This window comes from Erpetoichthys calabaricus, chromosome 5, assembly GCF_900747795.2.
Source record: "Erpetoichthys calabaricus chromosome 5, fErpCal1.3, whole genome shotgun sequence".
NCBI classification, from domain to species: domain Eukaryota; kingdom Metazoa; phylum Chordata; class Cladistia; order Polypteriformes; family Polypteridae; genus Erpetoichthys; species Erpetoichthys calabaricus.
The window spans coordinates 210,351,927-210,378,313 of record NC_041398.2 but is presented as its reverse complement, the minus strand read 5'-3'; the positions used below and the strand labels follow the sequence as shown (position 1 = coordinate 210,378,313).

Genomic DNA, 26,387 nt, shown 5'->3' with positions numbered 1-26,387 from the left:
TACATCTGCCAGGCATGAAGAACAAAGTACCTTACAGCATGCTTTAACAAAAATCATTGTTCCTGTAACACTATGAGTACCACCTATTTGACACTAGCTGTGTGACATTTGACTCATTCTGCACCACAACAGGATGCTTCAGTGACCATGGGAATCTGATCACAACACTGCCTGGCCTCTATTGTTGCCATATTGCATTTCTAAACTATTTCTTCTGGGTTCTCTTTTTTACCTTGTCCCAGGTGAAATGTTTTAGACTATAGGGCTTACATTCGAAAGTATTTCTGTTTAAAACTCTGTTTCTCTACAATGACTTTACATGACTGCCAGCAAAGGCATTTTCCCACAACTTGTATCAAACTTGCTCTGCCTTTTTTTTTTTTTTTTTTTTTTTTTTATTATTATAATACTTTAAGACAGGTTACCTCTGGCAGTTAACTGATGTTAGAGCCCAGTGTTTCCAAGGAATATAAACTATCCTTTTGAGTTATAACACTGAGAACAAAAATAAATGACAATAGAGACTGAATACTCACAGAATTTTGTAACTTTGATAATAGGAAAATATAGCCTAGCAATTTTCTGGGGGTATTTAGGGATATAAAAATAACATACTAAAAATCCCTGAGCTGTAAAAATGCCAGTAAGTAGTTTTGACAAAAATTACGTAGAAGAAAGGCATGAATTGATAATGGATATAAAAGTAACAGTTGATTTTGTAACTGTTCCCTCTGAGAAATGAAATACCATAAAATAAGTCCAGTGGGACATGTTGGTATTTTAATGTATGCTTTCTGTAAATTATACTTGTGATTTGCATCTCCTAGTTGCAGGTTTTTAGAGTTGGTATGATTTATCCTAAATTGAAATTTACTCTTCACATTTCTTAAGCTTATTTTTTTATGTCCCATTTGGGCTACTTTTTACAAATAAAAGCAAAACCAATAAATATATTCTTAAAACTTTATAATTCAAAATCTCACTTGTTTAATTACTTCTCTCAGTCCAACCACTTTGCCATCAAATATGATTAATACATGACCACTTCTTTTTGAAATGCAATAAATCGATACTACTCTTTCTTGTGGTGTTTGTAAATCATATACAAGATAAATGCACATGGGAAAAACAAATGCTTACCTGAACTTTCCTTGTTCAAGTTTCTGCAGAGCTTCAGGGAAAGAGTTTGTATAATGCATTGGCAAACACAAGTGTCCCTCTGACCTACAAAAACAACAAAATACTATTGACAAAATTATTGGTATATCCAATTAAACATAATATAGTGGTTTTCAAAGAAAACACCATATAAATGTTTTTAACATAGTAAAGTCAAACTAAAAAGTATACTACAGAGAAACTCTGAAGAGTCTAAAAAAGTCAGTCATCTGGTAGTTCATGAAACCAAACTGAAAATATCATTACAGTAAGAAGAAACAGAATCAACATTGAAGAGTCAGAGAATAAGATAATTACAGGTGTGACTAGTTAAAATACAACAAGGAACAAATTGTTTTTTTAAGTGTAATATGAAATTTAAAATCTGATGGGGCAAGTGTTCCAGTATTGATTAACCATTTTAAAAATATATATAATATTCATGAATATTTTTCAAAATGCAGGTCATAAAATGTGTACCTCACAACTTTTAGATTAAAAAACAATACACAGTGTAAAAGATTTAAAGACTAGAACCTGGCAGTCTGGGTTTAAACAGACTAAATTTAGTTTAGCATTCACATCATAATCAGCCAAGTAATATCAGAGCATTTGTGCTCATGTAGTCTTGTACTTTTAGAGCAAAACAGAGTCATTAAATCACTTGGACAAGGTAAACAAGAATAATGCATTTTATACTGTACATTGCCTCTATTTGGGGTAAGGTGGCTTGGAATATAAAACATTAAAAGGTTCCTAAAATACAGTACGAGTTGCCCACAAGATTATGTTAAGTGTTTGCAAACATGTTTCAGAGATAAAACAAATAATCATTTTAAAAGTCATTACCTTTCAGGATCAGTATTGACTCCAACAACTGGTTTTAGCCGGTCAAGGACTTTACTGGCAACAAGTAACATTGTGCCGTCCCCTGTAATACAAATAAATGTCTTTGCACACATTGTTCTTTCTGTGTTTACTGAAATCTTTACAGAACTACAGAAATAGGTAATTTTTCTTCCTGTACAATCCCACAAATAAATCATCTTTTATTTGTTTCAAACTACTATATGTACTTGCAAATACTGTCTTCTCATTGCAATTTAAATCATCATTTAAATAAGTTCAATTTTAAGTTCTAATTTTTAATTCCAATACTCCTGCTTTTAATTTGTTGTTTTCACGCTCTTATTTTTTAGTACTCTTATTTGTTAATTCAAGCACACAGAGCAAACGTGTCTTTGGAGAGACGTTTACACCCATGTGACTTGGAAATTTCACTTTTAGATACTGTCTAGTTGGAATAAAAACATACCAGGAGCCCAGTGGATAAGGAGTTTGTGCATTACTAGCACAAATAAGCATTTTGAGTGCTTTATATTCTAAGACATTAATTACATACTGTATAAGAAGGATGCCCAAACACAGAAAAATAAATATTTTTTAAGAGAATTTAACTATTATGAAGTAGAAAAGGTTTCTGTAATCAACTGGTGCTATGGCCACTTTTCCTCTTGCATGTTCTTTACAAAAGCTGGCCACTAGATTACAGGATACACAGTGGGCAGCATATCCATTTTACAGAGTTGTTCACTGAGTTGGAAGTATAATGACTATATCCTAGGAAATATCAAAACTTAGACACACATATTTATTCTAATTTAGGACATGTTTTTATGTCCAAAAAAAACATACATTTTCTGAAGTAACAAATTTGCGGATTTCTAAATTCTAATGCATTTTTTGGGCACAAGTACAAATACCTGTACTGTACTTAGCTGGAAGGCAGTGGCACAGCAGATGACAAATCATTTGCAATTAGTGACAGCAGAAAAGTACAAAGAGATTACATTTATAAACAAAAAAAGGGGGTGTGGGTGATTTGGAACAGTGTCATAAATCATATAACCAAATTAGTTAAATGCATAGAAAACAATACTGCTTTGAAAAGGAAATGCCTAATAAGAAAAAATGAACTAAAAGATTCATCATAAGGATTCTAAAATCCAATATTGCATATTTGCTCTGTGTCAATTTTGAGAGAAATATTGAGACAATTTTTTTTAAAGTTTGTTCTATCATAACAGTTTAAAAAAAATAGTACAGAAGCAGAATTTTTAGAAGTAATATTTGCAGATTTTTTTTTGCACACTTAATAGGACTGTAAGGAAGTTCTTCTTGACCTTTTTTTTCAAATGGGGCACGTGAGCTAAACTCTAGCTTTCCTTCTTCCAAAACATTCAGCTACATAAATATGCAAGTCAAAAGTAATATCTGTGCTAGAATATCTGTGATAACATCTTCTGATGGACATTCAGTCTAGAACGGAAGTGAGTTAGGCCCTATCTTGCTTGTGTAGCTTTAATATACAGGATTTATATTAGGGTATATACACACACTTTAGCTGTGTTACACAGCTTCGCCTGGAAAATGTCATGAGACTACGGTCCTCTGTTATAGTGCCATCACTTAATCGGATATAGCGGAAGTACTATGTAACCAGGTACTTTTCTGTATACAATATTTGAAGGGTGTTTATCAAAGACATTTTATGTTGAATACTGTTAGATGCCTTGGATAAAGGTGTCAGTCAAATAATTGCATTTTGTTGATGGTCAGTGCAAAACACAGGAAAAGTGTGTTGTTTTGAATTGAAATGGAAAATCAGTTAAGTGTTTCTTATTGTGTTCTTCATCAGTTGTATGTTCAAAGTTGTATTTTTTTGTCATAGCCATAAGCAAAGTTCTATCATGTTTTACTTTAACTAATCACACGCAGTAATGATATTGACAGTCTGTGCACATGTAGGCCACGCAAGTAATGATCTGAATGTTTGTACTTTTGAGGATGCTTTTGAAGTGGAAGAAAATAACTGCAGGTACTATGTTGTGGAAGCTTCTTAAATGATCAGGTGCCCCCTTGTGAAGCCTGCAAAGGCAAATGTTTATGCAAGGAATGTGGGAGAGCAGTCGGTTGTGGGGGGTGTATCCCCATGCAAAGTAAGCAGATGCACATATAAATGTAAATTTGAAGGACTGAGTAGGGGTCCCTTGTCAAGGTACGTAGATGCAAACGTGTTCTACAATAAAGTAATGCTATCTGTACCCAAAAATGCCACTTCCGCATCTACTTCTATCTCCCTGCCTTTTGGTTTCTGCTAAAGCTGAACCACAGGCACTGGGGTTTTAAGCATTTAGCAGCCATTGAACTTCACCAAACTTCTCTTTTCATTTCATATCTCACTATACATAGCAAACGAGATCACATCTGTGTTTTCCTGAGCAGGACACCTCTTCGTCTTCAATGGCTTGAATCACCCAAATATCGGCCCCCTTTTTGATGGGCAAAGTGCAGCATGCTTACTTTGATTTAGATGAGTGCACTGCCAAAAATTAACTACCCCTCAAATGGGAAATCCTGGCCCAATACGGGCAAATCTCTAGATTACTGTTACAATTGTGTAGGGAATGGAGGTTCAATTTGGAGAGATCTGCCCGAGCCTAAGCATTCAAACTTTGGGGCGCTGGCTGAGGGCCAGGGAGAATACCGTGAAGAAGGTCATCGAGATGGTCACATGCGACTATCTCGTCTATGCTCACCCAGAACATTTAGCTCAGCCAATGTGCCAACATTTCAGTGCCGATATGCAAGGGGTCATTGAGACTGTGGAGGGTCATTGAGACCGTGGAGCACCATCAGAGCACCACCTAACCCAAGAACCCAGTCAACCAAACACATTGGGATGTAAAAACCAAGACCGTTCACCAGCCATCCTGATATGTTGTGAGTATAGGGAAATGGGGCACATCGTCTCCAACTTGTCCAACTGGAGCTTGAGCTTCAGGACACTGCACCACACCTACTTTCACGGCAGCAGCTTTGGTACCATATGCTCCCAGCTTCCTTTTAAAGAGGGTAGTGAAAAAATGATTTTCTGAGGTATTCACAAAATGCTGTTGCCTCAGTAAATGTTTAGCCAACCACGGAATCCATACCACAAGAAATCTTTTTGAGATTGATAAATGTATTACATCTTGCCTGAAAAAGGGGCCTGAGTTGCTTCGAAAGCTTGCATATTGTAATCTTTTTAGTTAGCCAATAAAAGGTGTCATTTTGCTTGGCTTTTCTCTAGATTCATAATGGCTAACACGGTACAACATCCTAGTACTACTGAGATTGATAAAGAACTGGTTATACCAGGTGGCACAGCACCAAGCAGAACAGTGGCGCCAACTCCTTGTTCCCCAGCCCTATTGGTTAGAAGTCTGTGAGCTCATGTAGGCCTGCTGTAAGCTAACCTGGGATATCAAAAGAACTTTTGAGCATATCAAAGCCCATTTCTACTGGCCCAGCAAAAATCAGGAGGTGCATCATACTTGTGCTTTTTGTCCTGCCTGCCGATTAACCCAAATTCCCTGATGGGGGTTTGAGTGCCCCTCATTCACTTGCCACTGACTGACATTTTCTTCAAGAACATGGCAGTAGACATAGTGGGTCTACTCAAACCCTCAGCAGGTGGGCACAAATATATATATATATATATATATATATATTAGTGACAGGACACTATGCCTCCAGTGGCTAATTCTAAGACTGTGATACGAGAACTAGTAAGGGTCCTTACATGGATAGTTATGCTCAAGTAGGTCCTGACAGAGCAGGGCATGCCCTTCACATCGAGGACTTTTAGAAAAACTACTAAACTCCTCTGCACCTTGTGTCTCAAGATGACAGTCTTCCATTCCCAGACCCTATTTATATATTACACTTAATTAGAAAGAAAGAAAAAAAAAATCAGATAAATCTTAAATAGTGGAAATGTACTTTTAGAATTTCGGCAGGCACCACAATCAATGAATAATCAATTACAGGAGACAAAATACAGTAGTACATTATCTGTCCTTATCTCCGGCAGATTCCTTTTGAGACTGTATGGACAGTTTGGCCGTCAACCCATAATTGAGATTACAGTGTTTTATATTTTAAATATTTTGTGTCAACATACACAAATGAGCGTTTAAACTTCTGTATAGTACAAATGTTCAACCTTTCCATGTCATTAGAACATTAACATTCTGTTGCCATAGTAAATTATATACTAAAATTTTATGAACAAAGCATGTTGAAAAGCGTTCAGTTTTCTGGCAAAAATGCCATAAAATTAGCTATTGGGGAAAAACAATACCCCTGAGATACTCTACATCTCAATTTTTTCTTTTTCATCTGTTGCAGGCAGTAGTTATAGGTCCTGATACTTGTCAACATTATGCTTAAAATACAGTATAATTTTTTTTTTCTTACACCTCTCAATTTGTCTTATTAAACTCAAATTGATATCAATATTATGGGAATAAGATAGTTATCTCTTTTTCAGTTTCCAGTTAATTTTACTACAGTTAAGAAAACAGATGATCAAAAGATAAACTAAATGGATAAAAATTTACAAAATGATGCTTGTCCACTAAAAGCTGTAAATGCAGTAGGAATAACTTCAATGATAAAAAAATATGTATAAATAATGACTTGCCACCAGCTGATACAATCGCATCGGCCCATTGAACAGCTTCTTCATTATAGTCTCGCCTCTTGAGAAGTCGAACTTCAATCCCTTTATCTCTGTATTAAAAAAAGTACATACATCCTACTAAATGATTACGTATTTTATTGAAACATTCAAATAAAAAAACAATGCAGAAACACTAACAAAAGCAATGTTTAACTGCACAGTTGCCTAAGTACTGATTAAAAGTTTGTCATTATTCAGAATAAAGTACACACACAGCTTGCAGCTTTTGGAACAAACATCTTCAGTACCTACAGATTGTGATAACTAGCTCCCCCATACATTGTGGAGATACAAACATAAGACTAAATATATTGTTCTGGCAAGGCAAAGAAGATTCAACTTGAAGCTTACATTTTAGACTATTTGTAAAGTGAAACTTGCCATAACTATATATATATATTTTTACTTTATTTTATATCTTGCTTTATATTTTATTATGCTGCAATTATTACATTGATATTTCTTTCATTATGGTTATCAGGGTTTCATTAATGATATGCACATTTGGGTCACTTATGGCTACATCTTGGCCAGTTGGTTACTAAAAAGTACACAGTTATTGTTTAAGCTGCAGTTATTATACTGACATTTCTTTTATCAATTATTTGCACACTTTGGCTACTACAAAGTAACAAGCTATTGTCTTTTTGTTAAACTTCATTTAATTAACCAACAATAGACAATAACTTCCACCCATCCATCCATTTTCCAACCCGCTGAATCCGAACACAGGGTCAGGGGGGTCTGCTGGAGCCAATCCCAGCCAACACAGGGCACAAGGCAGGAACCAATCCCAGGCAGGGTGCCAGCCCACCGCAGATAGACAATAACTTTTTGCCCACTATTAAATATTATAAGTACGATACTATCATATCTCTGACCATGCCCCGCCGATCATGGAGTTTAAATTGCTGCGTCCTACACACTCATCTCGTAGCTGGCGTCTTAACCCCCTATCTTTAGCTGATGAGAACTGTACAGAATTTACAGTGGTGTGAAAAACTATTTGCCCCCTTCCTGATTTCATATTCTTCTGCATGTTTGTCACACAAAATGTTTCTGATCATCAAACACATTTAACCATTAGTCAAATATAACACAAGTAAACACAAAATGCAGTTTTTAAATGATGGTGTTTATTATTTAGGGAGAAAAAAAATCCAAACCTACATGGCCCTGTGTGAAAAAGTAATTGCCCCCTTGTTAAAAAATAACCTAACTGTGGTGTATCACACCTGAGTTCAATTTCCGTAGCCACCCCCAGGCCTGATTACTGCCACACCTGTTTCAATCAAGAAATCACTTAAATAGGAGCTGCCTGACACAGAGAAGTAGACCAAAAGCACCTCAAAAGCTATACATCATGCCAAGATCCAAAGAAATTCAGGAACAAATGAGAACAGAAGTAATTGAGATCTATCAGTCTGGTAAAGGTTATAAAGCCATTTCTAAAGCTTTGGGACTCCAGCGAACCACAGTGAGAGCCATTATCCACAAATGGCAAAAACATGGAACAGTGGTGAACCTTCCCAGGAGTGGCCGGCCGACCAAAATTACCCCAAGAGCACAGAGACGACTCATCCGAGAGGTCACAAAAGACCCCAGGACAACGTCTAAAGAACTGCAGGCCTCACTTGCCTCAATTAAGGTCAGTGTTCACGACTCCACCATAAGAAAGAGACTGGGCAAAAACGGCCTGCATGGCAGATTTCCAAGACGCAAACCACTGTTAAGCAAAAAGAACATTAGGGCTCGTCTCAATTTTGCTAAGAAACATCTCAATGATTGCCAAGACTTTTGGGAGAATACCTTGTGGACTGATGAGTCAAAAGTTGAACTTTTTGGAAGGCAAATGTCCCGTTACATCTGGCGTAAAAGGAACACAGCATTTCAGAAAAAGAACATCATACCAACAGTAAAATATGGTGGTGGTAGTGTGATGGTCTGGGGTTGTTTTGCTGCTTCAGGACCTGGAAGGCTTGCTGTGATAGATGGAACCATGAATTCTACTGTCTACCAAAAAATCCTGAAGGAGAATGTCCGGCCATCTGTTCGTCAATTCAAGCTGAAGCGATCTTGGGTGCTGCAACAGGACAATGACCCAAAACACACCAGCAAATCCACCTCTGAATGGCTGAAGAAAAACAAAATGAACACTTTGGAGTGGCCTAGTCAAAGTCCTGACCTGAATCCAATTGAGATGCTATGGCATGACCTTAAAAAGGCGGTTCATGCTAGAAAACCCTCAAATAAAGCTGAATTACAACAATTTTGCAAAGATGAGTGGGCCAAAATTCCTCCAGAGTGCTGTAAAAGACTCATTGCAAGTTATCACAAACGCTTGATTGCAGTTATTGCTGCTAAGGGTGGCCCAACCAGTTATTAGGTTCAGGGGGCAATTACTTTTTCACACAGGGCCATGTAGGTTTGGATTTTTTTTTTCTCCCTAAATAATAAAAACCACCATTTACAAACTGCATTTTGTGTTTACTTGTGTTATATTTGACTAATGGTTAAATGTGTTTGATGATCAGAAACATTTTGTGTGACAAACATGCAAAAGAATAAGAAATCAGGAAGGGGGCAAATAGTTTTTCACACCACTGTATATCCAAGCAAATTGAGTATTTTTTTTTAGCAAATACATCCTCAGAGGTCTCAGCAGGTACACTCTGGGAAACTTAAGGCATTTTTAAGAGGATAGATTATGTCATATCTTTCTCACAAAAATAAACTGGAAACCCCAGAACGCGTCTGAGTTAATCAGCAAAATTACCAGAATAAATCTAGAATATGGCAGGTCTCCAAATGAGGCACTCTATAGGAAAAGACAGGTTTTGCAATCACAGTTTAACATCTTGACTACTAAAGAAATGGAACAGCTTATCTTTAAATCTCAACATCATTATAATTAATATGGAGAAAAGGTCAATAAGATCTTAGCCCAACAAAACCACAAGCAGAAAGTCTGTAATGCAATAACAGCAATTAATATAATTGGATGGAAATAAAATTATTGACCATAATAATATAACTGTCATGTTCAGAGAGTACTTTAAGTCCTCATATTCTACTCAGTTTAAAGAAGATAAGAAACAATCTAATGAGTTTCTTCATTCATTAGAGATACCACAGCTAGATACTCTTAGTTCTACGAAACTGGATAAACCTTTAACACTTTCAGAATTACTAGATACTATAAACTGACTTCAAAGTGGGAAAGCAGCCAGCCCTGTTGGCTATCCAGTGGTTATAAAAACCATTCTCAAAAAAAGTTAGCTCCACTATTATTAGCAATGTTTATAGAAGCTAAAGACATCTTTCCTCAAACTTTTCGCCAAGCATTACCGTCTTTCCTAAGAAGTACAAAGACCTACTACAACGTGCATCATATAGACCAATGTTGTATGATGTTAAGATACTCTCCAAAGTTCTTGCCAGAAGGAGTGAGAAAGTGCTTCCTTCTGTAATATCACAAGGCCAAACAGGACTTATTAAAGGCAAACACTTAAATTTTAACCTTCGAAGTTTCTTTAATGTAATATATTCACCCATGATATGTAACACCCCAGTGATCTTATTATCTTTAGATACAGAAAAAGCATTTGATATGGCTGAATGGAACTATCTGTTCACAACACTGCAAAATTTGGGTTCGGCCTAAACATATATGCATGGATTAAACTACTTTATACTAGTCCAGAAGCCTCAGTTCATATTAACAATATTATTTCAGATAATGTCAAACAAAGATGCCCCTCACCACCTTTGCTCTTTGCAATTGCCATTGAACTGTTGGCTATACACTTTCAAAACACATCAGAAATAAAGGGGATTTTCAGAGAAGGACTTGAACAGAAAATATCACTATATGCAGATGATAAGGTACTATATATATCGGACCCACAAAATTCTGTGCCAGCAGTCCTAAAAGCAAAATTTAAAATTGAATAACTGCTATACCAATCATATTATCTATAAACTCTTATTTTCAAGTGCAAAATGAAATGCTTAATCGTTCTGTTCTAACTATTTCAGATGCTATGCATTCTAACAAAGTGCTTGTATCAGTGTGACTTGGTATAAACATAAATGGTAAAAATTAACTATGTTAAGTGTTGATTGCACAACATAGACGGTAAAGCTTACAAAACGGGGCATTGCTGAAAGTCATTTTTTTAATATTTAAAAGAAACTTTATCTTTTCATGTTTCTGCCTGATACGTTAGAATGGATGCCTCAGAGTTATTTGGAACAAAAACTGACATGGCAGCACTAACTTAATTTTAGGAATACACCATAGATGAAATATGTTTTACATGTTGCTGCTATAACAGGGCAACAAGGTGATGCAGTGGTTAGCACCATTGCCTACGGATCCAGAACCCTAGAGTGAAACACTAAAACTGGGAAGCTTTGTGGAATTTCCATGCTCTCCCTGTGTCTGTATGGGTATTCCTCTCATGGCCCCAAAGATGTACCTTTTCTTAATTCTAAATTGGCCAGTGAGTGAATATGAGTGTTGCACGTGTGGTCCCTATGATGGACTGGTACCTTGTCCAGGGCCATTTGTTACTTTTCGAAAAATGATGGCAGTATAGTATCTGTGCATGTAATGCTGCTATAACCCTTTTTCATACCTATTACTATTGCAAATCTTTCTACAGTTTTGGAGACTGATCCCTACACAAACCTCCAGTTGTTTGAAACTCCTTTCTAACTCAAATAAGGCTGTAAATCTGAGTCATTCCTGGTTCTTAAACTATTTATACCAGCTCCCTGTTTAAATTGTATCTTTTAGTTTTAAAATCTCTATGTAACAACACCCTGTCATGTATTGTATCTCAACTTTGAATACTCTTATGTAGTTTGCAAAGCACTTTAAGTTAATGTGATGCCTACTACATGTATATTCCATTGTTCAAATACAAAACGCTTAGGATTTATGCTTCTAACGTTGGTACTTGCTCTATATTAACAACTGAAGTCAAGAGATCTGTTTAAATCCAAGACTGAAGGCTTTGATTATTTGATCAACCTTTTAACTATTTTCTCACTTGTTGCATATTTAATTACTGTTCTGTATTGTTTACATTTGTAAATTATTTCTATTTACTGTAAACTGCTTTTATACATTGTGCATCATGTATTTTGCCATGTAGTCGAAGGAAGCCTACATTCGACTGTTGTCCTTGAACAACTGGTTGAGAGGCTTCTGCAAGAGATGAAACACTGGTTTTGTGGACAACTGGGATCTTTTCTGGGAAAGGCCATGTTTCTTCAGATGAGATGGTCTGCAACTTAACAGATTTGGCACCTGGGTCTTCTCCGGTAACATTTTGAAGGTAATTTGTCTTTCCTGACTATGTCATTTTAGTCCTAACATCTTGCCTGAAGAAGGGGCCTGAGTTGCCTCAAATGCTTGCATATTGTAATCTTTTTAATTAGCCAATAAAATGTGTCATTTTGCTCGACTTCTCACTACATTCATAATGGCTAACATGGTACAACACCCTAATAATTAAATGGAAATTATTTTGAAAATGTTGCCACCTGTTGTAGGAAACTGCAGAAAATGCTAGCCCTGCTACATAAATGAACTGCAAGGGCTGCTGGGAGAGCACTAGACGACAGCACTAGTTTTAAAAGTGAGCCATAAAAAGCTAGCAGGACCACATTCAGTGTACTCTTATTGTTTCAATGCTTCACTGCACAACTGGATTATAATTACATCCAACAGAGTACAGTTTTCTCTGGAATTATGTTCTTACCCTGTGCTTGCTTGTTCATACGATTTTGTTTGGGAGCACTTCCAACTTCTACAAATCTACACATACATTGATATCAAGGTAGGACCTAACTTTCAGGAGGCTGTTCACACAGGATTTCATTTCATAACTACACCACCATAGTCTGCAAAACTGGATTGTGTTGAGAGTGCTTATCATTTTGTTATGTTGGATTTCTTTTGTATCTGTAATATTAATCATTTTTGATGTTTGTTACCATAAATATACACACAGATTTACTGAAATAAGTTACATTTTGCAAAACATTATAGTTCACTAAAGAATTCCTGAACTATGCACTTTGGCTGGCATCTTTGTCTTGGCAGCCAGCCTCACACACGTGCTTTTCACAACTTTTTGCATCTTATTTAGTGCAATAAACTTTGAATGTACAGTAATCATATGCCCAAATCTTATTTCACAGATTTTCGCATTAACAAGGGATTACAGTACTTTTCATTATTATAGTTGCAAAAATAAAAAGTAATTCACCAATACATTAAAAACAATAAAATATGCAGTTATTTTTTCCTTATTGAAATGTTGAAATATAGACACAACTACCATAAAGAGGACTCTGTTTAACAAACTTGCTTGATGTTTCAGCTGCAGGAATTTAATATAATGAAGTGGCTCGTTTTAGGTATGTGACTTCAAAAGAGAGGTAGTGAGAATGTAAATGCATGAAAGTTGCTATAAAAGCTGTCAGTCTTGCTTTCGTGCCCAGTTTTAGGTATACAGTGAAGATGTTACAAAATGTGCATACCCTAGAAAGAAAAAAAGGGGGGGGGGGCGGGGGGAGGCATCCATCCATTTTATATATTGAGTGCTGCAGGCAGTGTTGTTGCTATTAAAAGAAACAGTCTTTCCTTGGACCTTTGCAGTTCTGTACACAAGCAAGGTGCAATAAAAGGGGATCAAATGTTTACGATTTCTAATAGTATTTGCAGAATTTCACCCTACTGTTGGAATGCTACTTTTGCTGATACAGTATAATTGAAAAACTGCTCACTGCAGTGAGTGCCACAAGAGTGGACAGCCAGCTATACTGTTAAATACTGAATTGGCACTGGCCGTGTACTTTTGTGTGAAAAAAGGTTTGGTGATTAGCAGCTCAGTATAACACAATGTTTATATTTATCTAGTTCATGTGACCACGTAATTTTCCTCCTCCTCCTGTGGTAGTCCATGATACAAGACACATTAGCTGGAGCCAGCATTTGTAGTAACGTTTAATTACACTTTTGAGTTTTTTGCAAAAAATACAATATTCTTTAGATAGTTGGGCTATGTACCTTATTTCTATATTAGGTCATTCTTATTGTTAACTTGACGTTGCCAGAACAATTAGCTTAATTAAAATGCTTAAAGGAACTAATAGGCCATGGCTTAAATTAGAATACAGGATTTAAATAATCATATCAAATTCTGTAAAAATCATGCATGGTTTAACTTGGTATTTAAACTTCAACTAAGCATTTTTAGTTACTGAACAAAAAATGTCAGTGAATAAATTTAGCATGTGCACATAGTTATGATAAATTATGTATTCAATGATGATTGTATCACTGAGAAACCTGTGCCCTCAGAAAATAAAATCCCACTCCCCTGAACCCAAAATATTGTACATTTGAGAGAAATCTGCCTATCACCACAAATAAAATTCAAGCCTTACTACTCTCCATTCAGTGCTAGAGCTTAAAGTAGTTATCATGTAAACAATACATTTATATTAACAATAGACTAAAGCAGTAGCATACTTAAAGCACACACATTTGATTCCTGAATGTTTTTAATTTCTTTTTCAGGTTCATCAGCACCAATCAATAACTTCCTTCATAAGAAAATGAACAATGGAATAACTTTGTGCTTTAATTTGTGTTGCTCACATTATTACTCAGCACCTCTTTGCTCAAGTAACCTATGAATTATTACACTATGTAGATACTAGTGATGAGCGAACTCTATGGTTTTCACTTCGCCTCAAGTTTGGAGAAATCACTGAAGTGTTCACGAATATTGCCAAACTCAGTGAAGTGCATTGAAGTCAGTGGGGAAGGACTAACTGAACTAGTTTTGGCTGGAGTATAATGGTGCAATCATCTTTAAAGTGTCCCTGAGGGGTAGGGAAATGTCAGCCAACTATACTGGACCAATTGTTGTGGCCAAAAGGGTGACCTGAGCTGTGTAGCAGCAGTGCCAACCACTGAACCACCATGCTTCTGTGAGATCAAAGAAGATAGAGTGTAGTCAGAGATGTGTAATTATATATTTCATCAAAAAAATAGCTGAAATGCCAAAATCGTAGTCAAAAGTCAGAGAAAATATGTATGTCTTTTAAAAGGCAGAAAATTCAAGGTGGCATGTCATGACTGAAGCCACAGGCTCATTCTCATTTTTGAAGTCATCCTGAAGGCTCTCCAAACTGTATGTGCTGATACTATCCATCCATCCATTTTCCAACCCGCTGAATCCTAACACAGGGTCACGGGGGTCTGCTGGAGCCAATCCCAGCCAACACAGGGCACAAGGCAGGGAACCAATCCTGGGCAGGGTGCCAACCCACCGCAGGACACACACAAACACACCCACACACCAAGCACACACTAGGGCCAATTTAGAATCGCCAATCCACCTAACCTGCATGTCTTTGGACTGTGGGAGGAAACCGGAGCCCCCGGAGGAAACCCACGCAGACACGGGGAGAACATGCAAACTCCACGCAGGGAGGACCCGGGAATCGAACCCAGGTCCCCAGATCTCCCAACTGCGAGGCAGCAGCGCTACCCACTGCGCCACCGTGCCGCCCGTGCTGATACTATGCACTTTTAATTCTATCAAAAACATAGAAACATCTTGTAAATAGCAATACATTTTTCGTTATTATTATTATTTCATAGAGTCTTGTGTTGGGGCAGCTTTAGGCTCCTTCAAGGTTTGTTTTTTAATCTCCATGTGGCTAATTATGCAAGCATACAGCATGTACCTGCTTCTCTTATACTGATGTGGAATTCAAAGATCAACCTGCACATATGGTGACAAGCAGAGATAACTCATTATTTATGCTGTATATGTTTCATAAAAATAAAATTTTGAGAACCTGCATTATATGTTTATCTGTTCTGCCACTAACTAAGTCCCATAAAGTCTGCAATACAAATGATCAGCATTATATACCCAGGGGGTGGTCCTATCCAGTGTTGGCTGTTACAGCTCCAAGAGTTGTCGCGCTGGCCTCACAAAGCATTATGGGATGCTGAGAAAAAAGTTCTCCTAAACTGGTCTAATTATCAGTAAATAATTCGACAAACAAGGGTGAATGTGAACGCAACAAATTCGCTGCAAGTAACACTTTAGCAAAAATCACTGATCAACACTAGTAGTTACATATAGTATATAAACTTATGAATAGCATATTAAATACAATCATCTAATACTTTTATTGTTTGAATAATACTCTTTTCATCTATGCTTATTTTTGCGGAAAGGGTAAAGCAGAAAAATGTTAATATTATTATTATACCTTTTTAACAGATATGAGAATAAACAGAGGACGTCAAAATTTTTGTTTTTCTATAGAGAGCGTGGATCAGTCAGCTCCAGTGAGACTGTTACTACAACCAGCGCTTTCAGCATTACAACAGAATAAGACTGTGATGCATTCCTAAAGGATATATATATACATATTATATATATATATATACACAGTGCATCTGGAAAAGTATTCACAGCGCATCACTTTTTCCACATTTTGTTATGTTACAGCCTTATTCCAAAATGGATTAAATTCATTTTTTCCCTCAGAATTCTACAAACAACACCCCATAATGACGTGAGGTTGAGGTTTTTGCAAATTTATTAAAAATGAAAAAAATTGAGAAAGCACATCTACATAAGTATTCACAGCCTTTGCTGTGAAGCTCGAAATTGAGCTCAGGTGCATCCTGTTTCCCCTGATCATCCTTGAGATGTTTCTGCAGCTTCATTGGAGTCCACTTGTGGTAAATTCAGTTGACTGGACATGATTTGGAAAGGCACACACCTGTCTATATAAGGTCCCACAGTTGACAGTTCATGTCAGAGCACAAACCAAGCATGAAGTCAAGGGAATTGTCTGTAGACCTCCGAGACAGGATTGTCTCGAGGCACAAATCTGGGGAAGGTTACAGAAAAATTTCTGCTGCTTTGAAGGTCCCAATGAGCACAGTGGCCTCCATCATCTGTAAGTGGAAGAAGTTCAAAACCACCAGGACTCTTCCTAGAGTTGGCCAACCATCTAAACTGAGCGATCGGGGGAGAAGGATCTTAGTTTGGGAGGTGACCAAGAACCCAATGGTCACTCTACCAGAGCTCCAGAGGTCCTCTGTGGAGAGAGGAGAACCTTCCAGAAGGACAACCATCTCTGCAGCAATTCACCAATCAGGCCTGTATGGTAGAGTGGCCAGACGGAAGCCACTCCTTAGTAAAAGGCACATGGCAGCCCGCCTGGAGTTTGCCAAAAGGCACCTGAAGGACTCTCAGACCATGAGAAACAAAATTCTCTGGTCTGATGAGACAAAGCTTGAACTCTTTGGTGTGAATGCCAGGCGTCACGTTTGGAGGAAACCAGGCACCATCCCTACAGTGAAGCATGGTGGTGGCAGCATCATGCTGTGGGGATGTTTTTCAGCAGCAGGGACTATGAGACTAGTCAGGATAAAGGGAAAGATGACTGCAGTAATGTACAGAGACATCCTGGATGAAAACCTGCTCCAGAGGCGCTCTTGACCTCAGACTGGGGCAACAGTTCATCTTTCAGCAGGACAACGACCCCTAAGCACACAGCCAAGATATCAAAGGAGTGGCTTCAGGACAACTCTGTGAATGTCCTTGAGTGGCCCAGACTTGAATCCGATTGAACATCTCTGGAGAGATCTTAAAATGGCTGTGCACCGACGCTTCCCATCCAACCTGATGAAGCTTGAGAGGTGCTGCAAAGAGGAATGGGCGAAACTGGCCAAGGATAGGTGTGCCAAGCTTGTGGCATCATATTCAAAAAGACTTGAGGCTGTAATTGCTGCCAAAGGTGATTCGACAAAGTATTGAGCAAAGGCTGTGAATACTTATGTACATGTGATTTCTCAGTGTTTTTATTTTTAATAAATTTGCAAAAACCTCAAGTAAACTTTTTTCACGTTGTCATTATGGGGTGTTGTGTGTAGAATTCTGAGAAAAAAATGAATTTAATCCATTTTGGAATAAGGCTGTAACATAACAAAACGTGGAAAAGGTGATGCGCTGTGAATACTTTCCGGATGCACTGTGTGTGTGTGTGTGTGTATATATATATATATATATATATATATATATATATATTAGATATAGATATAGAGATATATATAGAGAGAGAGAGGGAGAGAGAGGAGAGATAGTTCTGACTTGGCTGTGACAGTCACAGTGGGGCATTGAGCAGACGTATTGCTGTTGGTAAAAAGGAGCTCAAGTAGTGTTTCTTGACACACTTCTGCTGAATAATTTGTTGACTGAAAGTACTCAGTGTGAGTGTGTCAGACAGAATGCACAGCATTGTTCATTGTTTTAATTCTCTCCTTTGCTACTACTGCCAGGGAGTCCAGAGTGCACCCTATAACTCTGCTTGCCCTTTTAATTAGCCTGTTGATTGGGTGGGCCTCTCTTGAAGTGATTTTACCAGCCCAGCTCATCACTGTATAGAAAATCACACTGGCCATCACAGAGTTATAGAGGATGTGGAGAACGTCACTTCCAACATTAAAGGAACACGGGAAAAAGAGCCTGATCTGCCCTTTCTTATACAGTTCCTCTGTGTTCAGAGGCTAGTCCAACCTGTCATTAATATGGACTCCTAGGTACTGGTAGGAATGGACCACCTCTACATTCACTCCTGAATAAGGACTGGATATAGAGGCTGTTTGGTGTGGCAAAAGTCAATAACCAGTTCCTTTCTTTTACTGATATTAAGATGCGCAGACAATTCTCTTTGCACCAAGAAATAAACTTCTCCACCTTACTTCTACACTCTGTCTCTCAGAATCATCAGAGAATCTCTGAAAGTGACATGGTGTTTATACACATACACACAATATATATATATTGAATATTAAACATCTCTTTGCTTTTACTAAAACTAGGCTGTGCTAAAACAAAACTGTCCATTAAAGACCGACATAAAATGGTGCTGCCATTGCTAGCCATGTGTAATCTAACTGGTAGAAGGACACAAAAAACATTTGCAGCAATTTGTTAATAATGTACTGTACCAAATATATAAGGGATTTCTAAGTGCAGTTATGTACAGAAAATCCATGGGCAGTTGAGCACCATCTCTTGTAAAACCGTGGCTGGCTAATTTTCTGTTTCAAAGCTTCAGGAACTCCCTGTATTGCAACCTCAAAACAATGACACTTGAGTAGAGAAGAGATTTAAGCAGCAGTAGCAAAACCACTGTCACTACCCAGAGGTGATAAATACTGTAATAAAAGTAATTAGTAGGCTAAAGTCTATCTCAATCAAACTTACACTTTCTGATACATTCATGAAAATAAACCTTTCAAAGTTGCTAGTGTAACAGTATACTATAATACATTTCATTAAGAGAATATTAGGCCCATTTAAAAGCAGCCATGTCTTTATAATCTGAAATGATCTGAAACCTCTCCAAACCATCCATCCATCCATCCATCCATCCATCCATTGTCTCCCGCTTATCCGAGGTCGGGTCGCGGGGGGCAGCAGCATGAGCAGAGATGCCCAGACTTCCCTCTCCCCGGCCACTTCTTCTAGCTCTTCCGGGAGAATCCCAAGGCGTTCCCAGGCCAGTCGAGAGACATAGTCCCTCCAACGTGTCCTGGGTCTTCCCCGAGGCCTCCTCCCGGTTAGACGTGCCCGAAACACCTCACCAGGGAGGCGTCCAGGAGGCATCCTGATCAGATGCCCGAGCCACCTCATCTGACTCCTCTCGATGCGGAGGAGCAGCGGCTCTACTCTGAGCCCCTCCCGGATGACTGAGCTTCTCACCCTATCTTTAAGGGAAAGCCCAGACACCCTGCGGAGGAAACTCATTTCAGCCGCTTGTATTCACGATCTCGTTCTTTCGGTCACTATCCATAGCTCATGACCATAGGTGAGGGTAGGAACATAGATCGACAGACCGATGCAGCGCCCGCATTACTGCGGATGCCGCACCGATCCGCCTGTCGATCTCACGCTCCATTCTTCCCTCACTCGTGAACAAGACCCCGAGATACTTGAACTCCTCCACTTGGGGCAGGATCTCGCTACCAACCCTGAGAGGGCACTCCACCCTTTTCCGGCTGAGGACCATGGTCTCAGATTTGGAGGTGCTGATTCTCATCCCAGCCGCTTCACACTCGGCTGTGAACCGATCCAGAGAGAGCTGAAGATCACGGCCTGATGAAGCAAACAGGACAACATCATCTGCAAAAAGCAGTGACCCAATCCTGAGCCCACCAAACCGGACCCCCTCAATGCCCTGGCTGCGCCTAGAAATTCTGTCCATAAAAGTTATGAACAGAATCGGTGACAAAGGGCAGCCCTGGCGGAGTCCAACTCTCACTGGAAACGGGTTCGACTTACTGCCAGCAATGCGGACCAAGCTCTGGCACCAATCGTACAGGGACCGAACAGCCTTTATCAGGGGGGCCGGTACCCCATACTCTCGGAGTACCCCCCACAGGATTCCCCGAGGGACACGGTCGAATGCCTTTTCCAAGTCCACAAAACACATGTAGACTGGTTGGGCAAACTCCCATGCACCCTCCAGGACCCTGCTAAGGGTATAGAGCTGGTCCACTGTTCCGCGACCAGGACGAAAACCACACTGTTCCTCCTGAATCCGAGGCTCGACTATCCGACGGACCCTCCTCTCCAGGACCCCCGAATAGACTTTTCCAGGGAGGCTGAGGAGTGTGATCCCTCTGTAGTTGGAACACACCCTCCGATCCCCCTTCTTAAAGAGGGGGACTACCACCCCGGTCTGCCAATCCAGAGGCACTGTCCCTGATGTCCATGCGATGTTGCAGAGGCGTGTCAACCAAGGCAGTCCTACAACATCCAGAGCCTTGAGGAACTCCGGGCGTATCTCATCCACCCCCGGGGCCCTGCCACCAAGGAGTTTTTTGACCACCTCGGTGACCTCAGTCCCAGAGATGGGGGAACCCACCTCTGAATCCCCAGGCTCTGCTTCCTCATTGGAAGGCATGTCAATGGGATTGAGGAGGTCTTCAAAGTACTCCCCCCACCGACCCACAACGTCCCGAGTCGAGGTCAGCAGCGCACCATCACCACCATATACAGTGTTGACACTGCTCTGCTTCCCCTTCCTGAGACGCCGGATGGTGGACCAGAATCTCCTCGAAGCCGTCCAAAAGTCGTTCTCCATGGCCTCCCCAAACTCCTCCCACGCCCAAGTTTTTGCCTCAGCAACCACCAAAGCCGCATTCTGCTTGGCCTGCCGGTACCCATCAGCTGCCTCCAGAGTCCCACAGGACAAAAAGGTCCTATAGGACTCCTTCTTCAGCTTGACGGCATCCTTCACCACCGGTGTCCACCAACGGGTTCGGGGATTGCCGCCACGACAGGCACCGACCACCTTACGGCCACAGCTCCGGTCAGCTGCCTCAACAATAGAGGCACGGAACATGGCCCATTCGGACTCAATGTCCCCCACCTCCCTCGGGATGTGGTCGAAGTTCTGCCGGAGGTGGGAGTTGAAGCTACTTCTGACAGGGGGCTCTGCCAGACGTTCCCAGCAGACCCTCACAACACGTTTGGGCCTACCACGCCTGACCGGCATCCTCTCCCACCATCGAAGCCAACTCACCACCAGGTGGTGATCAGTTGAGAGCTCCGCCCCTCTCTTCACCCGAGTGTCCAAGACATGTGGCCGCAAGTCCGACGACACGACCACAAAGTCGATCATCGAACTGAGACCTAGGGTGTCCTGGTGCCAAGTGCACATATGAACACCCCTATGCTTGAACATGGTGTTCGTTATGGACAATCCGTGACGAGCACAGAAGTCCAATAACAAAACACCGCTCGGGTTCAGATCGGGGGGGGCCATTCCTCCCAATCACGCCCTTCCAGGTCTCACTGTCATTGCCCACATGAGCATTGAAGTCTCCCAGCAGAACGAGGGAGTCCCCAGAAGGTATGCCCTCTAGCACCCCCTCCAGGGACTCCAAGAAGGGTGGGTACTCTGAACTGCTGTTCGGTGCATACGCACAAACAACAGTTAGGACCCGTCCCCCCACCCGAAGGCGAAGGGAGGCTACCCTCTCGTCCACCGGGGTAAACCCCAATGTACAGGCTCCAAGTCGGGGGGCAAACCTGCTTCAGAAATCTATTTATTTGAGAATATGATGGGTTATTGCTGGCCTGCTTCTTCCTAACTATTAGTTTCCGGGATTTTCTAATCACTATGTAAAAAAAAAGTATTTTATGTCAGGCATGCTAAACTTGATGGTACATTAAACTTCTCTTACCGTAAACTCTCAACAATGTGCTCGACATTCTTTGTGTGGATATTGTGGCGCTCCAGCAACCCACTGTAACTTGATCCTTTCATTGCAAGCTAAACCAAAAGAAAAAGTTTTTTTTAAAAAAGGCATCACTATCAAAAATACCAATTTTTACCAGCAAAAGGCTGAAGCAGTCTTGCAAGTATGCTCTGTGACAATAGAAGGTGAAGGTGAGCCCATTTTTATTTTTAGCATTTTAACTGCTGTTCAAGGTCAACTAGTTTTTTGTCAAGCCTTCATCATTTAAATTTGTTTGACTGAAACCATCAAATTCGGAAATAGTATTTAAAGTGAAAATGTGGGTCAGTTTCATTTTAAATGTAACTTTAAATGTACAATGCAATTAAATATGTTATTTCACATAAACACAGTTTTGAAAGAGAGAGTTTTTATCCTACTTACAGTCCAAGGAAATCCTCAAAGAAACTTACCAACAATTCTCTATATTTTTATGGAAAAGTATACACCATGTCAATTTTTCCATATGTTGCTGTATTACAATACAGAGTCCTTATACATAAGAACATAAGACATTTGACAAAGGAGAGGAGTCCATGAAGCTCATTTGTTTAAATAAGCTGTCCCAATGACTAATTCAGATACTTGTTCATTCCTGAGGACCACCTTAGCTGCAGGTGTTCATCCCAACCAACTTTTAATTTAACAGGACTCTTGCCTTTACTAAACAAGTTGTTACTTCACAGTTCCTGCCTTTTTTGTGTCAATCCAGAAATTACAACATGTATTATCTAAATGTTTAGGAGAATGTGCCAAACCATTGTGTGTGTTCTTTTATTTGCTTTTTAAGACTTTGCTCTTTTTAAGTTATGGTCATTTAAGCCTTTTCTTATTACCGGTAATCAGTCCAAAAGTGATTTTTATACTGAGATAGGTGCTTGGTGTTTATAAGAACAAAACAAATTTGACAGATTTCAGGAGACTATTCAATCTGTCAAGTTTGTTTGTTTAGCTAGTAGCTAAGCTGTCGTAACATTGCACCATGATACATCTTAAAAGTGTTCAAGCTGTCTGCTTCAACTACTTGGCTTGGTAGTTTATTCCACATTCCCACAACTCTTTACATACAGATGTGCTTTCTGACTTCAGTCCTATATGGACTTCCCCTTAATTCCCAAAGATGTCTTCATGTAATTCACTGTTAAGCTGAAAGAATTCTGATGGATCTACTTTATCAATTCCTTTCAGAATTTTGAAAATCTGGATTAGACTGCCGCATAGTCTTCTCTGCTTGAGACTACACAGATTTAATTCTCCGAGCCTGTCAGTGAATACCATGTCCTTAACTTCTGGAATGCAATTGGTTGCTCTCCTGTGTATAGTTTCAGGTGCTGCCATGTCTTTCTCATAGCATGGTGACCAGAACTGCACAAAACCATTCCAGATGCAGCATCTCTTGTGAGTTATGTAGTCTAAGCATAAAACCCCTTGATGTATATTCAACTGTTTCAATGACATAACCTTTTGTTTGCCTTTTTTAAACTGCTTAGATGACAAAAATGTTGTGTCAACATAAACCCCTAAATCCCTTTCAGAAAACGTGTCCTGTAAGACCGTGTTCCATCTTGTCTTGTATTTATAATTGATGTTCCCTTTGTCCATGTGTGATTTTTTTTAAAGTATTCCACAAAGAAAACAATAAAACACACAATTCTGTTCACTTTTGCAAATTAAACACAAAAAAGAAAATAACTGATGCAAAAAGTATTAAATGCCTTTGCCAAGACAAAGTGAAAGGTCAACTAACACATCCAACTGTATTTCAATTCCCCTATTAAGCTAGTAGTTCATCATTCTACAGTTAAGTAAGGTCATTCACATTATCTATTTATAATTAACATAATGATGATGCCATATCATTCAAATCAAACTTAAAGGTAAATTTGTGGAAAGCCATCATTCTGGAGACAGGTGTAAGAAACTTTCTGAAGCAATGAGAACCCACAATGCAACAAACATGCAACTGAATAGATAGCTAAATTGGGGTGCCAATTAATAGGCCTATGGCAACTCAAAAAGAATTTCAACAATGCACAGATGACAAGAAGTTCCTGTGTATTTAACAAATGTTTACTTCATGAGAGTGTGCCAAAACATACAATTTCTGTAAAAATTGCATCAAATCTTCACTAGTCTGCCCATAATCATTTGAGAGACAGCTGACCACACGTTCCTGGGTATTTAATAAAGGTTTGCTTCAAAACAGTGTGCCAAAACATAAATAATTTCTGTTAACGTCACATCTAATCTTCACTAGTATATACATAATCATTTGAGAAACACTGGCACCTGTGACCCAAAAAGACAAATATTGACTTTTCCAACACATTACCAAGAACAATTGGGCTGAACTGCCTGAAAATTTTTAATTGGTGCAAGTAGGAGAAGAAGTCTGAACAGTATTGCAAATAAAAGGCACAAACTAGAGTGTCCAGATGTGCAAATCTACTCGAGATTTAATCTAAACAATTCATAGTTACTGTGGTGGGTTGGCACCCTGCCCAGGATTGGTTCCTGCCTTGTGCCCCGTGTTGGCTGGGATTGGCTCCAGCAGACCCCCGTGACCCTGTGTTCGGATTCAGCGGGTTGGAAAATGGATGGATGGATTCATAGTTATAATTTGGTCAAAAAGTGCCCAAACTAACGATGAAAGAAGAGCGGTGTTTATAAGATCAGCTGCTTTCTTTAGTATCTGCAGGACTGTTTATAAATTCCTGTTCCAGAACAAGCAAAACTTTAGTTTTTAAAACTAAACCAATTAGAGAACGAATCTTGGAAAAACTATGAATTCCCTCGACAATGAAACTATGCAAATGATGATAAGTTTCAATTTCAACATGGTTTAACTAACATCACTGAGGAACAAAACCAAACGATCCGCAGTTATCTACTAACGAGGAGGTCGAGGAAAAAGTTTCCAATATGCCGATAAGATTATGCGCACGTGAAAACCGGTTCCATTTTTTTCATTAGTGTCAGATTCATATTGTTTAAACCTTGTAATAAAAATTATGACGGGTCGGTTATTTGCCACTGCCTCGGAGTGAGTAATCTAGAGCTGCAGCCAGCACTTACCAGTTGCTTCAAATCGTCTTCGGTGAGCCCCGACATCTTGTACCTCTGCTGTTCAAACTCGTAGCGGGTGGTTTTGGCCACAACTGCCACTTTGGACGGCTTGAAGCCGGCGCTGGCCGACTGGGTGACGAGTGGGCGGGTAGCCGAGATGTGTAGGCCGCCGCACTGCCCTAGGAGGACGCAACTACGGAGGTAGGCGACAAACTTTCGAACAGTCATTGCAAAGCACAGAAAATGAGCACGCTTGCTAGGCGTCCGCTGCGTTGCGCAAATGTACTTCAGCAGGTGGGCATGCGAAACAGGAACAGCGTCAAGCCACTTAGAAGAACCCCATGAGCAATCACAAGAAACAGAGGATATGCAGAGTTCAATCAAAACAGCATTTTTACGAGGCGTGTGCAGCGCTCATATCGAGGGAAATCATGGTGCTTTAAAACTCCAGAAAATAAAAATCTGCTTTCAGTCAGAATAAGCTCCTTTCCTGCTCGTCCTCAATTTTCAAAGAAAACAAAAACAGAGAGCGGCGATTGTGGAAAATCCAAAACTGTCAGTTCTCGCCTTCGCTCAAGGCTGTCGGAAGTAAGAGTATACTTTTATTTAATTGGCCCGATTTATGAAGTTTTTGCTTATTTTTTACAGTTACAGCAGGGTTTTTAATTCGTATTCCACACTGGTATTTTTTTCTTCAATTAATGCAACGTCAAGCTTTAAAACATGACCCTTATTCTAAGTAAACACAAACTAGCAGAGAGGGCGGGCGCCATTTCTGTGTTTTACAGACCGCGTGTGTAGGTTCAGAGGTTAAGGGGCGGGGATAACTGAGAAGGCGCATTAACCCTTAAAGAACTCTCCTGCTCCACTCATAAGGAGAGATTTTTTTTTTTTTTGCTCAGTCTGTTATTCGGTTTTTAATGAAGAAGTACACTACGCGATTAAAGTGGAAATGTCGAGATTAAAAGTCGAAATTTCGATTTTTTTAAACCCGAAATATACATCTCATTCTTTAATGTGGCCCTAATACGGAGAAGAAAAAAAGTGTATGTCGAGAATAAAGTCAACATGCCGACTTTCCATTTTAATCTGGACGGTCGACATGTTGACTTTATTCTCGTGGTTTATTTTGTCATTAAAGTAGAACTTCGTAAACTTCATCATAAAATCAAAGTTTAATTTACTAGCTTTTCTCCAACTCCGTCATAATTAATGTAGCACATTAAATGC

At 39.4% G+C, this 26,387-nt stretch overlaps 1 protein-coding gene across 3 annotated transcripts in view; it reads right to left on the bottom strand.

Annotated features, from left to right (window-relative positions):
- The window catches only part of nadk2 (NAD kinase 2, mitochondrial), a 47,470-nt gene extending 21,507 nt beyond the window's left edge, over positions 1–25,963 (bottom strand). Inside the window, exons 1-5 of one of the 3 annotated variants that reach the window (XM_028802459.2) lie at positions 25,167–25,963; positions 22,038–22,126; positions 6,686–6,774; positions 2,008–2,089; positions 1,141–1,224 (exon numbers count right to left, since the gene is read on the bottom strand). In XM_028802459.2, the coding sequence (XP_028658292.2) occupies positions 1,141–1,224; positions 2,008–2,089; positions 6,686–6,774; positions 22,038–22,126; positions 25,167–25,385 (563 nt within the window). In that variant the 5' untranslated portion in view covers positions 25,386–25,963. Of the gene's footprint in view, positions 1–1,140; positions 1,225–2,007; positions 2,090–5,782; positions 6,438–6,685; positions 6,775–22,037; positions 22,127–25,166 lie in introns of those variants that run through there. The other 2 variants (XM_028802460.2, XM_028802461.2) reach the window with 2 other exon arrangements.
- Between the last annotated feature and the right edge of the window lie 424 nt (positions 25,964–26,387).